Here is a 13,602-nt window from a genome sequence, read left to right as displayed (position 1 = left end):
TGTTGCGGTCCCACTGCGCGAGGTCTGTCATTGCTAGCTCACTCAATTCCATTGCACTCTTCCTAGATTGCAGTATTTTATTGGATCCTGTTTGCATTTTATTTTTTTCAATTTCTTGTAATAGAGCCATTCAGAATTTACGCCCAGGCACATACGAAGGTTCCTATAAGCTTAAATAGCTCATCGTATCTGCACCTCTTCCACAAAAGGATTGGTTCTATATTCATTTCTCAAGTGCCTCCTTTTCCAATTTAATAAACATGCTGTACCGTGGATAGAGTTCTCAAAGTTTACTATAAATCCCAACCATGATAGTGTTTTTACTACAAAATCAGTATAATTTTTATATTCTAACTCCATTTTGCCAAAGATCAAGAAGTTGTCCGAGTAGCTTGTTAAGCGGATGCCTCTTTCTATGAAATATGCTAACACTAATTTCATGATTTTGCTATAAATAAAGCCGAACGGTAAAGCCATTAATTCTAATAGCTTTTCTTGGTAAACCTTAGGTACTTTCTGTGTTCCTGGGCAATGAGTATTAAAAGGTATTTTAATGACATGTCATGAAAAAATTAAAAAATTGAAAAATTCATCTTAAAAAAGTGTTTGCGTTAAATATTTCAATGAATCCAACAAGAAATGAAAAAGAAGATAAGAGCGCGTCAAGCGCGTCTAACGTCACTAGTTGTTATTAAACGAATTATGTATTAAAATTCAAGAGCTCAAATTAAAGCAGTTGCAAATTATTATCAATAGAAAATTATACATGAGAAAGGAATATGCTATTAAAAAACTCTCATACCCGATCTTCCTATATCAGATAAATTAAAACGGATCTATTATCTGTTTTCCCGTAAATTAATTGCAAAACTTTAACTTTGATGGCCTACCTCTTTTGTCCGAAGTATCATTCAAGTATCAAAGACTATATTTACACGCATTCTGGTAGCAACATTGAAAACTGAGTACAAAACAATTTGAAAGTAAAAAAAAATTCTTCAAAGTCGTGAAAATCAATTTTGTAAGAGAACTCGGTAATCGTGCCCGTGATCCCACGGCACGCTTGCATCGTCATCTAGTTTTTCAAATTCAAGTCAACATAAATAAATATTGTCACATAGAAACCGGTATTTGCTTCTTACAAAGACGCATAAAAAAATGAGTTATGCATTAAAAACTAAAGCAACGATATCTCGGCTCCTCGTGGGCGCAGGAAGATCGCTTCTTATTTTAAATTTAATCTCATTTTAATCTTTTGATTGCCAATCAAATTCCTTTGTTCGATTGCAATATCGTTACTACTTTATGGTAATATTCTTCTTTGTAGCCAAGCGATTTTACACGTTCGGCTTTCGTTTGCGCAACAATTATTGTAGAAAGATTCTGAAAAAGTTACTATTAATAGATAAAATAGTTACAGAGATGTTACAATGATTACAACATCTAGATCAATATTATTCGTAGAAAAATATACTAATTCTGAGAACATTAATGATATTCATAAAAAATTGCTAATTACATGATTTTGTATATTCTTTAACATTCTTGCAAGCAGTGAAAGATATTTTTATTAAAAAAAGAATGGAATCAGTTTTTTTGTACATTGATCCTTTTATACAATTTTCTCAGGAATCTAATGTCAGCAGGCTCAACTCGATACAATTAGAAAAAAGATCGATATTGAAACGATGGGTTCGATCATGTCAAATTATTGAAGAAAAAGGTGAATCGAAAATCAGATTGAAAATCTAAACTTTTGAGGGAACTTACGTATTGTTTATTTGAGGAATCGATCTTTTACGACAAGGATATAACTGTCAAATAAGTAAATTACGACCAAAATTAATGGAGTAAATAAGCGCAACACAATCTTATAACGTCGAAATAATCTTGATTCAATAATCTATGCCGAAGAGGCACTGGTGATCGATCGATAAAAGCTCTTCGAGACATTGAAAAAGTTACATTCTGTTAATAGTCGTTTGAAATGTCTTTGAGAACGAAAATGACTGCGGATAAATACATTGTTTTATTTTTCATAATTTTGAGCGCTTTAGTCTGTGAGTATTCTCGTGAGCAAGATCATAATTTCTCAGGTGAAAAGCATTATTATCTCATTTTACCAAATAGCAACAGAAGCCGTATTGACACCCGAGGATGAGGACTATTTGGGTCACACGGCAGATAGGTACGACTGGTCGAAGCATCCCTGCCGCAGAGAGTGCCACAAGAATGAAAAACCGAAAATCTGTCGCTACGTTTTCGTCGTCGAGCAATTCAGCACGATGAGCAAAGCCTGTCACGACTGTCCCTTCAACGTAACCGACTGCTTTATGCCGCACTGCGTCTCAGCAGATGGTGTTCAGAAGCGAATTTACGCCGTTAATCGGCAGGTTCCTGGTCCTCTCGTCGAAGTGGGTATACACTCGTTAGTTCGGATTTACTCGCGAGATCGTTATAAAGAAAGTTCGATCTTGCCGTATAGGTGTGCGAAGACGATTTGGTCGTCGTGGAAGTTAGAAATCAAATGCTGTCCGAGAGCACGACGATACATTGGCACGGATTCAACCAAAAGAATACGCCGTACATGGACGGTGTACCATACGTAACTCAATGTCCAATTTTGCCAGGACAATCCTTCACGTATTCCTTCGAAGCTACGACCATGGGAACTTTCTTCTGGCACTCGCACATAGGTGCGTTGATTATTATTAAGGACAGACGTTAAAGCGCGAAAGTATTTAAAATAAAAATGTAACCGTGTAGGATCTCAAAAAGCCGATGGAATGTTCGGTCCAATGATAGTGAACAGACGAGATCTTATAACAGCGGTCAAAGCACTCTACGATCAAGATGAGCATCGAATGATTATCAGCGACTGGAACCATTTACCCGGCGATTCTGGAATAACGAGAATGTATCATTACAAACCAGACGTACGTCCAAAAAGTATATTGGTGAATGGACGTGGTCATTATCGACAATTCGAGGTCGACGATGGGAGTACTGTTTACACGCCTCCCGCTGTCTTTCCAGTTGATAAGGTAACGAAAACCCCACGGGCATTGAGGCAAATCGTCGACGAACGTTTATTTGTCAAAGAGGAAAATATCTTTGCAGGATAAAAAATATAGAATACGATTAATCAACGCGGGAGCTCAGGATTGTCCTATAGAGATGTCGATCGATAATCACACGATGATCGTCATCAGCTTAGACAGCAACGATATTGTCGCCACCGAAGGTATGGAAAGTCGTTTATCGACGATATAAATCCTGATGGAGAGTGAGAGAGAGAGATACGAGCGAAATGCATTTTATCGCGGATCATCACGTGACGTACAGCAACGCGTTGCCTTTTCAGTGGACTGGATTACCATTTGGCAAGGCGAAAGAGTTGACTTTATCGTGCGAACCAATCAGAAACCCGACAACTACTGGATTAGATATCGTGGTTACAGCACGTGTCGAAACAATGCGACCAGCGGCGTTTATCAAGTTGCCATATTGCACTACAACGAAGTTCCGCTGCACGAACCAACGAGCCCCATTGCTTATCAAATACCAAAATCCACCAATGCGACAAGGGTATATTCATCTCGCTCGCTGTAATGCACTGACGGTTTCTTCTTAACATTGGAAGTTAATTTTAGGTATTGAATCCTTTTAATTCCGGAACTGAAAGTTGGCCAATAACGAACATAGCTATCCCTAACCTGACGTCATTAGATGCCAATGACGTATCGCTGTCTGAAAAAGTGGATCATCAGGTATACATTAGCTTTGACTTTCACAACATCGACAACTACGATTTCCATCGGAAACACTTGTACGGCTACAATCAAGGTAAAGTTATAATGTTTTCTTTACTCCTGTTGCACTTTTATGATTTTACTGTAGCGATAAAAATAATAGTTCCTAGCGATCGACGAATTGGAAGCTTACAACTGAATCACATTAGCTTGAAACTACCTCAGTTTCCTTTGCTCTCGCAATGGCAACGACTGGCCCCTGGCTCGCTGTGCAATTCCACGCATACTCCCAAAAATCTCGATTGCAAAACTGAACAGTGCGCTTGTACCCATGTGATACAAGTGAAACTGAATTCCGTTGTCGAGATCGTTTTAATCGATCAAGGTAAGAGCGCGACGAATTCCATAAAAACGAGCAGCTTCATCTCGCGAGAAACACTCTGACTCGCAGGCAAAAGCTTCACGGTGAACCATCCTTTCCATCTGCACGGTCACTTCTTTCGCGTGGTAGCCGAAGAAAATTTGGGTGGAGTCGTGACGATCGACCGGGTCAAACAACTCGACAAAGAGGGGAAGATCAAAAGAAGATTGAATCATCCTCCGATGAAAGATACAATGAAAACCCCTGGTGGTGGTTACACAATTGTGCGGTTTCACGCTAACAATCCTGGTGAGTATAGCAATGAGAAAGGTTCACTGAAGTAAATTACATCGTTCATATTTTTTTTTATTTTCAGGCTATTGGTTCTTCCACTGCCACTTCGACCAGCATCACAATGTGGGAATGGCTCTGGTAGTCAAGGTCGGCGAGCATAAAGATTTTCCGAAAAAACCAAAGGGCTTTCCGAAATGTGGCAGCTTCAAAAACTCTTGTCTATTAAATAATAAAAAATTATAAATAGTCATTTAATATAGATATGCATATGTTGTATTTTTAACTTTTGTAACACGGTTGAGTATGCCGTGAAAGTAAAATTTAAATACTTTAGGATAATCGCAACAAACGTCGTCAGTTTTTTCATTACACATCATCATAAAATATACTCGGTTATTTTTGTTATTATGAATTATCGATGAATTTTTCTAGCGTGTGGTCTGAAAATGTTAACACTTATCGAATTCCAAGATGTGAAGAGCATTTGTTTGATGGATTTAAGAATGTATTGCAAAGATTTAAAATGTTTAGAAGCTAACACTGACATTGGCACTCTTAACTTTTACTTTTCAAATTATTCTCGTTGGCAATCACAACTAAATGCTTGTATAAACTGAAAATTCGTATTAAAAACTGTTATAAAATTTTTACATAAATTTAAAATACAAACGTGAGTTAGAATACAAATTATCGCTACTATCGCGTCGCAAAGAAAAATTTTCTGAAAGATCTTATCCCCGTAAAATTGATAAATCGTTCAATGGGTTTTTTTTCAACATTTATAACTGAGAACCACACCAATGCGTTAAATATATATTAGGTAATTTTTCGTCTAATTATCGAAATCCAAACAATACAAATAACAATAACTACCTGATAACATTAATTCGAATTTACACTAGAATGCTTTTACATAAACGTTTGCCAAGGTTACAACCCAAAATTCTCGCTAATACTTCATTTTCAATTTCATGGATGCAATGACTTTTTACATTACGAATACCTTCTCTTTCTGCTATTATCAACTACGCATTCCATTATATCAGATATCAGAGCTGTGCTGAATTTTCGCGATGAAGACTTCCTCGGCTGTTAACAGTGCAATCGTAGCGAGGAGAATGCGCCAATCCACCTTGTCCACATGTTTTCGTCGTCGAGCAGTTTTATGCTTCAAGCCACACTGCACACCAGCCGGCGAAGTGCCAAAACTTATTTACATCGTTGATCGACGATTGCCTGCAATCGCTAAAATGCAATCTTAGTACACTTGTGAATTTGAATGCTCTTCGACGCGTACGACAGTACACTGGCATGACTTCGTACAACGTGCTTCATAATGTGCCCCTTTACTCTGAGAAAAATTCCGTTACGCATTTCGTGCCACAGATCCTAGCATGTTTTGTTATAATTCGCATATTGGGGTAAGGCCAACTGAAAAGCAAATGTACCTGTTCTATTTTTAATACTTTTTAGGCCTATAAATATGAGCGCATGGCAAAGCTGTATGATAATGGCAACTTTTACATGATAATTAACGACTGATCGTAATGGACTGGCGTTAAGGATTATATAAAATTGTACTATCACAAACGAGCTATACTATATAACTAAATTATCAATGTGTTAAGACATTCTCATAAGGTCCAGATACCTGACAACCAATTACTATATACATTTTCAACTATTCTCGTAATTACACGGGTATTTATTCTATTGTTTCGTCTTTAGATTTGGACATAATATTATAACATGATTATAAGTTCTTTTTACAATATGAATAATCTGCAAATTTTCCGGCAACTCTGAAAACATTTTCTTCATCTGTATGGAAATTATAATATACAAATAAAGATGTCTCGATATTTTTCTTTTAAACTTGTTTTTTTCTTTCCCAATTTGCCAATCGTTAGTACGTACAGCTATTTAAAAAGTGATCTAACATTCTAACGACTTAATAGAAGTTTTTAGTGGCAATTTTAATTTAGTAATTTTAATTTTCACCAAATAGCAAAAATTCGATCGTGACGTGCTGTAGTAATTAACATTTACTTTCAAAACATTACAATGAAAGTGCACGTAACGTATACTTTTCTACGCATAGTGCGCTTTGCAGAAGCAAAATTACGTGTGGTAATAGCTGTTACAAATGGATTACACTAATAGTTGAAAAGAATACTAGGAAGTGCAAGTTTTGCTCGATAAAGTGAATTAAGATATCGGACATCAGGAAAATTCTAGCAAACACTAAAAACTTTATTCAGACCTCAAATTACCTCAATGAATTTTCCTACAGCGAATTACAAGCGGAATGAAATACCAAATCTACGTTATCATTCTCCTTGTTACATTCGATCGTATGTATATTATCGTAAATAGTATGTAATCTAACTTTGTGAATAATTAAAATACACCGTGGTATTAATAAACAGTGACCGGGGGAGTCATCAATTTGGACGATGAGGAGTTTTTTGGTGAAATGGCAGACAGATACAACTGGCCAAATCATCCGTGTCGGCGTATTTGCAGTTACAATGATGTGCCGCGACATTGCTTCTACACCCTCGTCATTGAAGAATTCAGCTCCATGAGTAAAGCTTGTCACAATTGTCCGTTCAACGTCACCGACTGCTTCAGACCTCATTGTATGCCAACCGATGGCAAACAGAAACCACTCTACGTCGTTAATCGACAGTTGCCTGGTCCGCTTATCGAAGTACATTGTTCGTTGATAAAGCAATTTCGCAGAAACGTCGTTCTCGTATGCTCATTTTCAATAAGTTCAGGTTTGCATCAACGATATCATTGTGGTAGACGTGAGAAACCGAATGTTGTCTGAGAGTACGGTGATACACTGGCACGGCTTCAAACAACGTGGAACTCCGTATATGGACGGAGTTGCCTACGTAAATCAGTGCCCGATTTTACCGGGAACTGACTTTCGATATACTTTCAGAGCTAGCGATCCTGGGACATTTTTTTATCATTCCCATATAGGTATAAGTTTGATTTTTACTGTCGTGCTTTAGAAAGTTTACATTTCTAACTATTGACACTTTTTATAAAGGATATCAGAGGGCCGATGGTCTTTTTGGTCCGATAGTTGTCAACAAAATGATAAATGAAGATCGAATGGCAAATCTTTACGATAACGACGATCTTTACATAATGATTCATGACTGGTCGCACAAAACAGGTGATGTCGGCGCTGTGGAGCAATTTTATGTCACTGCAAGTGTTGCTCCGACTACTATGCTTATCAACGGTTTAGGAAGGTTTCAACAGTTCCAAAGTGCTGATGGAAAAATGTTCTACAGCCCCGTAGCAGTTTTCAACGTTTCGCAAGTAAGCGGATCATCAAATTATCTTGACTTGTTTTGTTTCGCGAATGCTTCGTTTGTATATTTTAGGGTGTTAGGTATAGAATTAGATTAATCAACTCAGGTGCTGAAGATTGTCCAATGAAGATGTCCGTTGATAGTCATAGCTTACTTGTTATCAGTATGGACAGTAACGATATTGAACCTGTCGAAGGTAATATATACAAATTATTGGCATATTAATTAAAAACGATTATTCTTTCCAGTATAATTATTTCGCTTCAGTCGATGCAATCACTACATGGTCGGGCGAAAGAGTAGATTTCATTTTGAACGCTAACCAACGACCAGATAACTACTGGATCAGAGTCAGCGGATACGGAGTCTGTTCGAATACCTCGGCTCATCAAGTAGCTATACTTCGATATTATGGGGCACCTTTCGAAGATCCCATGGGAGTAGTAGGCTATGACTTACCGCAAAACAATAAAGAACGTGTAAGTCTGATACGGGAGGATCAATTTATCAAAATAAATTCAAGATTATAGTTTTATCATTCGTAACATAATAGATACTGAATCCATACAACGTGGGTGTGGAAGTCAAATCGAAGGAAAACGTGTATCTTCCTGATCTGAAGTCTATGGATCCTAATGATCATTCATTGAGAAAATATGTCGATCAGCAGATTTATATTAAGCTCGATTTTTACAATATTGACAATTATGATTTTGCAAGAAAGGATCTTTATGGATTTAATCAAGGTATTTTGGTTTTGTTGACGATTGGTTTTGCCCACTCCATTTACAATAATAAAGTTGAATAGGCAAAATCAACCATCGGCGAGAGTACGAGGATCGAACGAAGATTTTTGTGTAATTCAATTTCAGTTCCGTACAGCCGTTGGATGGGAACTTTTCAATTGAATCACATAAGTTTGAAATTACCACCTGTTCCTCTAATGTCCCAATGGAATATGTTAGAACCGAACGATTTCTGCAACGCAGAAAATCCTCCTAAACGCGTGGATTGTATGGATGAGACTTTGCAGTGTGCTTGCACTCATGTGATATCACTCCGATTGAACTCTGTTGTTGAATTAATTTTTGTTAACGGAGGTAATTATGCAAGATAAATCAAATTTGGTATTAATTTAAAAACTTTTGTTTTAGATTCTCAAGGTAACGAGTTTATAGCAGCTCATCCCATGCATTTACATGGACACTTCTTCCGCGTGGTTGCCATTGAAAATCTAGAAGGAAACGTGACGGTTGAGCAAGTGAAGCAATTGGACAGAGAAGGTAAAATTAAAAGAATACTTGATCGTGCACCCATTAAAGATACGATCAAAGCACCATCGGGTGGATACACTGTCGTGAGACTTTTCGCCGATAATCCTGGTAAGACACCTGAATTAATTAATGAAATTTATAATAATTAATTTTTTTAAATATGTTTAGGATACTGGTTGTTCCATTGCCACTTTGAGCAACACAGTAATATTGGCATGGCACTGATTTTCAAAGTTGGCGAGCACGAAGAATTTCCAAAAGTACCGTACAAGTTTCCGCGATGTGGAAATTATCTTCCGCGGGCGATGTAATCACGTTAAATTTATTGTTTTGCAAAAAAGCTTTTCTTTTTCTTAAGCAAGTGCCAAGTGTTGCATCGAGATTGTTAATTTTATTAATTAAAATAAATTTGTTTAATCAATTTATGACATTTCATGAAGTTTTTTCGTAATTTATCTTTTTTTTCCTTCTAAAACAATATAAATGCTTTTTGCACTAAACACTCAACAGTGATTATTTATTCTTCCTCTTTTGAATAATCGCTGTACTCTAAAAAATACAATATAAAAATGAATAGTAACAAAGGAACAAATGAATAATTCATCAACAAAGCTTATAAATACCAAGTTGTTGGTCTGAAAGTCCAATCCATCAGTCAATCATCATATGCTTGTCTGATCATACAGTCTCATCCAATATAATGAATTTAAAGGCTCTGGCAACAGTTCATCCGACGTCAATTGTTCTAACATTAATTCTTTTCATACAAAGTAAGTGAAAAAAAAATCCATGAACAATAACATATAACAAGAAATTGCTGATACCTGATCTAGGCGAAGGAGCAATTTTAAATGTCGACGATGAAGAATTCTTCGGCAAAGAGGCGGACCGAATAAACTGGTCGCTGCATCCATGTCGACGCAAGTGTATGGACGGCGAGGCTCCAAAAGTGTGCAAATACGTGTTCGTCATTGAAAAATTCAGCTCAATGAGCAAAGCGTGCTACAACTGCCCATTCAACATAACCGACTGCTTCAGACCTCACTGCATTCCCACCGATGGGGTCCAGAAACCAGTTTACGTGGCAGATCGTCAATTGCCTGGACCACTGATCGAGGTACAGTAATGTAACGTCGCAACTGCGATAACTGACGTGACGCGCTGGTATATTACGATAGGTGTGTCAAAACGATTGGGTGGTAGTCGAGGTGAGAAACCGAATGGCAACCGAAAGCTTCACCATTCACTGGCACGGATTCAAACAAATGGGAACACCCTATTCCGATGGAGTGCCCTTCGTCACTCAGTGTCCGATTTCACCCGGTAACAGATATCAATACTACTTCAACGCTACGACCACCGGCACTTTCTTCTGGCACTCGCACACTGGTAAGATTCAATAACTTCTTCGTACAAGAAAGGGTAATTCGAATTTTCGCACCAACTTTGAATTCTCTAAGGTTCTCAACGAAGCGATGGTTTTTTCGGACCCATGGTCATCAATGACGTTCACAGTCAAGACGTTTACGTTGATCAATACGACTACGACATTCACCGTTTGGTCATTAACGATTGGAAAGATCGACCTGCCGACGAAGATGAAATACATGATAATTACGATAGGTTTAATGCGATAACCGAAACAATTCTGATAAATGGTTATGGGCGATACGTGAATTTTACTGACGCCAATGGAACCGCTATTGACATGCCTACAGCAATTATTCAAGTCGAATCGGTAAGTGCCGTCGTTACGCTCAAGAGACAGGTATAATCCGTGAATAACATTTTTTAGGGTAAAAAATATCGTATCAGAACGATAAATGCCGGCTCGGAGAATTGCCCTATGGAGATGTCGATAGATAATCATACTCTACTTGTTATCGCATTGGACAGCAGATATATAAAACCAGTAGAAGGTATAAGAATTAAACAACGACACTAAGTCGGGCGAAACGTATGTGTTTCTTTCAAATCATATGTATTTGTTGACTGTTCATTGAAGTTGACGTCGTGACATTCTGGTCGGGAGAGAGAGTCGATTTCATTCTAAACGCAACCCAGACACCTGCGAATTACTGGATTCGAGTTCGCGGTTTGAGCCGCTGTGCGACTGCCAATGCCAACCAGATTGCAATACTAAATTACGCGAATGTCACCGTAAACGATCCAAAGGAACCAGTCGGCTATCAATATCCGATCGCTACTAATACAACGCGGGTGTGTATATACAGTTTCATACGACGAAGCGCGTTACGATGACTTTCCTCGTCACGTGTTGCGCGCACTCGGAACAATTAATGCGAGATTTAACGACGTGATTTCGCATAGTAAACGAAGCACGTATTAGCGAAATGAGATTGCAGCGAAAATTACACGTGGAGTAGAAATTACTAATTTATGGATATTTCGCGATAAAAGCAATACATCATTTTAGGTGTTGAATCCCATTGACCGAGGTACGGAATCGGATCCGAGAATTTTCATTAGCATCCCAAATCTTGTAGCTGTCGACAAAGATGACTTGTGCTTAAAAGCAGAAGTTGATCGTCAAATATTCATAAATCTCGATACGATGGCTATTGACAATTACGATTACCATCGTAGAAATCTCTATGGCTACAACGAAGGTATACGTTGACCAGCCCTCGCGTATGAATCGTAAATTTACATCGCGATCTTTTCCTTTGCAGTGGCGGCTGATAGGCGATTGATCTCGTTACAATTGAACCACATCACTATGAAATTCCCGCCATTCCCGTTATTGTCTCAATACGAGTCGATAACGCCGGATATGCTTTGCAATTCTTCGTACATTCCTTCGGGAGCTAATTGCACGGTGGATTATTGCGCCTGCACCCATGTGATCAATCTGAAACTCAACGAAGTGGTCGAACTGGTTATGATTGACCAAGGTATACACGTTTATCCGTGGTGGACGCATTCTAACAAAATACGCATATTTTTGATGCAGGTTTAGCAGCTCGAATTGATCATCCTATGCACCTACACGGGCATTTCTTCCGCGTGGTAGCTTCGGTCAGTTTAAACGAGACAATGACCGTTGCTCAATTCAAGAGATTAGATAAACAGGGAAAAATCCAAAGGAATCTCAATCATGCTCCGATCAAAGATACAATGAAGGTGCCGAGTGGTGGATATTCAATTGTACGATTTCTGGCGAATAACCCAGGTTTGTTAAGATGCATAAATTATCTGTTACTTTTATCAAATACTTGCGAATAGATAAGGAAATGCATTCCTGTCATTCTAGGATATTGGTACTTCCACTGTCACTTCGAACCGCACAGCAATAATGGAATGTCGTTTGTTTTCAAAGTCGGCGAACATGAAGATTTCCCGAAAAAACCAGATGGTTTTCCGACTTGTGGCCCGTTTACACCAGAAAAATTTAATTAAAGGCTATACTTATGCGTGAACGTAGATGCAAGAAATCACGTTACTAACAAATTATTTTCAAGACGAAGCTTGAAAAAATCTCTAAATGGCCCTTAAAAATCATTAGCTTGTTAACGTAAGCAACATTCATTGGAATCTCTTAAAAGGATCTTCATCTAAATATTATGATTATATGAGACGTGCTTTTTATATAAATTCACTGAATAAACATATACAAAAATATTGTTCCTAGTTTATAGGGTAAAAAGTATAGAATAAGAGCTATAAGGGCAGGCTCGAGAGATCGCTGAATAGACTTGTCATACATATTTAATTATTCGAAATAATTAGTTTATCTTTAAATGTAAAATTAAATGTTAAACATGTGTTAGCTTTGCAATGACAATTTCAATCTTTGTATCTTGAAATAAATGCATCCATTTGAAGAAACGGAAATAGCAATCTTTCGATGATCAATATCATTATAAGTAAATCTAGTATTATAAAATGGACAACAATTTATTTATCTTTTTTTTGAAATCCGTGCTGCGAAATGGGCATAACATAATTTGTTAGAAAATAGCTTTCATTACGTTAACGATTAATCCGCTTTTTGATGTATATGAACGTATATGAAGTGAGTTCTTATAATTTGCTAATATAATGGGATAGTTAACTACACTCCAAAAGAATCCAATTTTATTTACACGTACGAATTATATTGTCTCTGGTCTTGTTTGTAAAGCGCTACTCCCCACAGAACTTATAACCTAGAATGCATATAACAGTTCGCAGTATAATGAGATTTCACACGTTCTACTTCTAAAAGCAGCAGTTCCCTATATTGCATTTAACGCTCGCAAACACAATATGGAATTTCTTTGCGCGTCGTTAAGCGTGACTGGAATTACCGTCAGTTGATTTATTAATGAGTGAAATCATTTTTATATGACACCGTTAGCGCTGGCTATGTTCTATCGTGATATTCTTTGCGAATAATTGAAGTGGAATACTTTCTAGAATCGAAGTTATTATTTGCTTTATTATACTGCTTATAGGACAGTGCAATCATTCCACTGTCACTTTATAATCGGGACAGCAACGTGAGAACGGCGATGATTTTCAAAGCAGAGACGTTGACGTAAGTTGACAGTGGATTCTACGTTATAGATAAAATAGTCAATTGT

At 37.5% G+C, this 13,602-nt stretch overlaps 3 protein-coding genes across 3 annotated transcripts; all 3 read left to right on the top strand.

The window, feature by feature from the left end:
* Positions 1-2,270: 2,270 nt before the first annotated feature.
* Positions 2,271-4,983, top strand: LOC131670893 (uncharacterized). The gene is made up of 9 exons (XM_058946872.1): positions 2,271-2,414; positions 2,486-2,696; positions 2,767-3,044; positions 3,121-3,244; positions 3,365-3,588; positions 3,654-3,846; positions 3,916-4,137; positions 4,204-4,422; positions 4,490-4,983. Exons 1-9 carry the CDS (start codon positions 2,286-2,288, stop codon positions 4,648-4,650), a joined length of 1,761 nt encoding a protein of 586 aa, XP_058802855.1. The 5' UTR covers positions 2,271-2,285; the 3' UTR covers positions 4,651-4,983.
* Positions 4,984-6,611: 1,628 nt separating this feature from the next.
* LOC131670857 (uncharacterized) lies at positions 6,612-9,392 on the top strand. The gene is made up of 10 exons (XM_058946832.1): positions 6,612-6,761; positions 6,837-7,120; positions 7,191-7,401; positions 7,472-7,749; positions 7,815-7,938; positions 8,010-8,221; positions 8,296-8,488; positions 8,615-8,842; positions 8,897-9,124; positions 9,185-9,392. Exons 1-10 carry the CDS (start codon positions 6,716-6,718, stop codon positions 9,325-9,327), a joined length of 1,947 nt encoding a protein of 648 aa, XP_058802815.1. The 5' UTR covers positions 6,612-6,715; the 3' UTR covers positions 9,328-9,392.
* Positions 9,393-9,658: 266 nt separating this feature from the next.
* On the top strand, positions 9,659-13,061 carry LOC131670882 (uncharacterized). Its single transcript, XM_058946858.1, has 10 exons — positions 9,659-9,786; positions 9,850-10,133; positions 10,195-10,405; positions 10,477-10,754; positions 10,812-10,935; positions 11,022-11,236; positions 11,454-11,646; positions 11,710-11,931; positions 11,991-12,209; positions 12,291-13,061. The coding sequence occupies exons 1-10, from the start codon at positions 9,717-9,719 to the stop codon at positions 12,434-12,436; spliced, it is 1,962 nt and encodes a 653-aa protein (XP_058802841.1). The 5' UTR covers positions 9,659-9,716; the 3' UTR covers positions 12,437-13,061.
* The last annotated feature ends 541 nt before the right edge of the window (positions 13,062-13,602 follow it).

The sequence above is a fragment of the Phymastichus coffea genome, unplaced genomic scaffold (genome assembly GCF_024137745.1).
Source record: "Phymastichus coffea isolate CEN01 unplaced genomic scaffold, Cenicafe_Pcof_1.1 PCOF00117, whole genome shotgun sequence".
In the NCBI taxonomy this organism is placed as follows: Eukaryota; Metazoa; Arthropoda; class Insecta; order Hymenoptera; family Eulophidae; genus Phymastichus; species Phymastichus coffea.
Note: the sequence above shows the minus strand (reverse complement) of the source record. Positions and strands in the feature narration are given on the sequence as shown.

Coding starts and splice junctions, on each gene's coding strand:
- LOC131670882 (XM_058946858.1), top strand. CDS start 9,717: ATGAATTTAAAGGCTCTGGCAACAGTTCATCCGACGTCAATTGTTCTA. Junction 10,406..10,476: donor CTTCTGGCACTCGCACACTG/GTAAGATTCAAT, acceptor GAATTCTCTAAG/GTTCTCAACGAAGCGATGGT. Junction 10,755..10,811: donor CAATTATTCAAGTCGAATCG/GTAAGTGCCGTC, acceptor AACATTTTTTAG/GGTAAAAAATATCGTATCAG.
- LOC131670857 (XM_058946832.1), top strand. CDS start 6,716: ATGAAATACCAAATCTACGTTATCATTCTCCTTGTTACATTCGATC. Junction 8,489..8,614: donor TCTTTATGGATTTAATCAAG/GTATTTTGGTTT, acceptor ATTCAATTTCAG/TTCCGTACAGCCGTTGGATG. Junction 9,125..9,184: donor ACTTTTCGCCGATAATCCTG/GTAAGACACCTG, acceptor AAATATGTTTAG/GATACTGGTTGTTCCATTGC.
- LOC131670893 (XM_058946872.1), top strand. CDS start 2,286: ATGAGCAAAGCCTGTCACGACTGTCCCTTCAACGTAACCGACTGCTTT. Junction 2,697..2,766: donor CTTCTGGCACTCGCACATAG/GTGCGTTGATTA, acceptor GTAACCGTGTAG/GATCTCAAAAAGCCGATGGA. Junction 3,847..3,915: donor CTTGTACGGCTACAATCAAG/GTAAAGTTATAA, acceptor TAAAAATAATAG/TTCCTAGCGATCGACGAATT.